The sequence below is a fragment of the Sinocyclocheilus rhinocerous genome, unplaced genomic scaffold, assembly GCF_001515625.1.
Source record: "Sinocyclocheilus rhinocerous isolate Xijiao unplaced genomic scaffold, SAMN03320098_v1.1 scaffold31421, whole genome shotgun sequence".
In the NCBI taxonomy this organism is placed as follows: domain Eukaryota; kingdom Metazoa; phylum Chordata; class Actinopteri; order Cypriniformes; family Cyprinidae; genus Sinocyclocheilus; species Sinocyclocheilus rhinocerous.
In genome coordinates, this window is record NW_015650255.1 from 1 (window position 1) to 434 (window position 434).

At 35.5% G+C, this 434-nt stretch overlaps 1 protein-coding gene across 1 annotated transcript in view; it reads left to right on the forward strand.

The window, feature by feature from the left end:
- Window positions 1-125: 125 nt before the first annotated feature.
- The window catches only part of LOC107711586 (tripartite motif-containing protein 16-like), a gene marked incomplete at its 5' end in the record, with an annotated part of 1,791 nt that continues 1,482 nt past the window's right edge, over window positions 126-434 (forward strand). The window contains one exon of the mRNA XM_016516591.1: window positions 126-288. Coding sequence (XP_016372077.1) covers window positions 126-288 — 163 coding nt within the window. The remainder of the gene's footprint in view (window positions 289-434) is intronic.

The window sequence follows — 434 nt, forward strand, 5'->3', positions numbered from 1 at the left end:
TGAGAGTAGAGTTATCAGAATACATGCTGTCAGGTGATGATCTCAGTGAACAGAGAGAAAGACTCTTATTTTCTTCAGTTTGTGTGGGTTTGTCTTTATTCTGATGTCTTTGTGTGTCTTTGTAGAGTTTGCAGTCTCTGTCTGTTTCAGAATGTAGACACAGCACAGCACTTCACGTGACTGTTAGCTCTCAGCTGACTTTTGATGAAGTGAGAAGATCTGTCTCTCTACTGAGAAAGGAGATTGAGGATTTTTGCAAAGATGAAATAGAAATTATATCTGATAAAGGTAAAATCTAGGACATTTACACTACCAGTCAAAAGTTTTCGAATAGTGAGATTTGTAATGTTTTTAAATAAGTCTCTTCTGCTCACCAAGCCTGCATTTATTTGATCAGAAATACAGCAAAAGCAGTAATATTGTGAAATATTTTT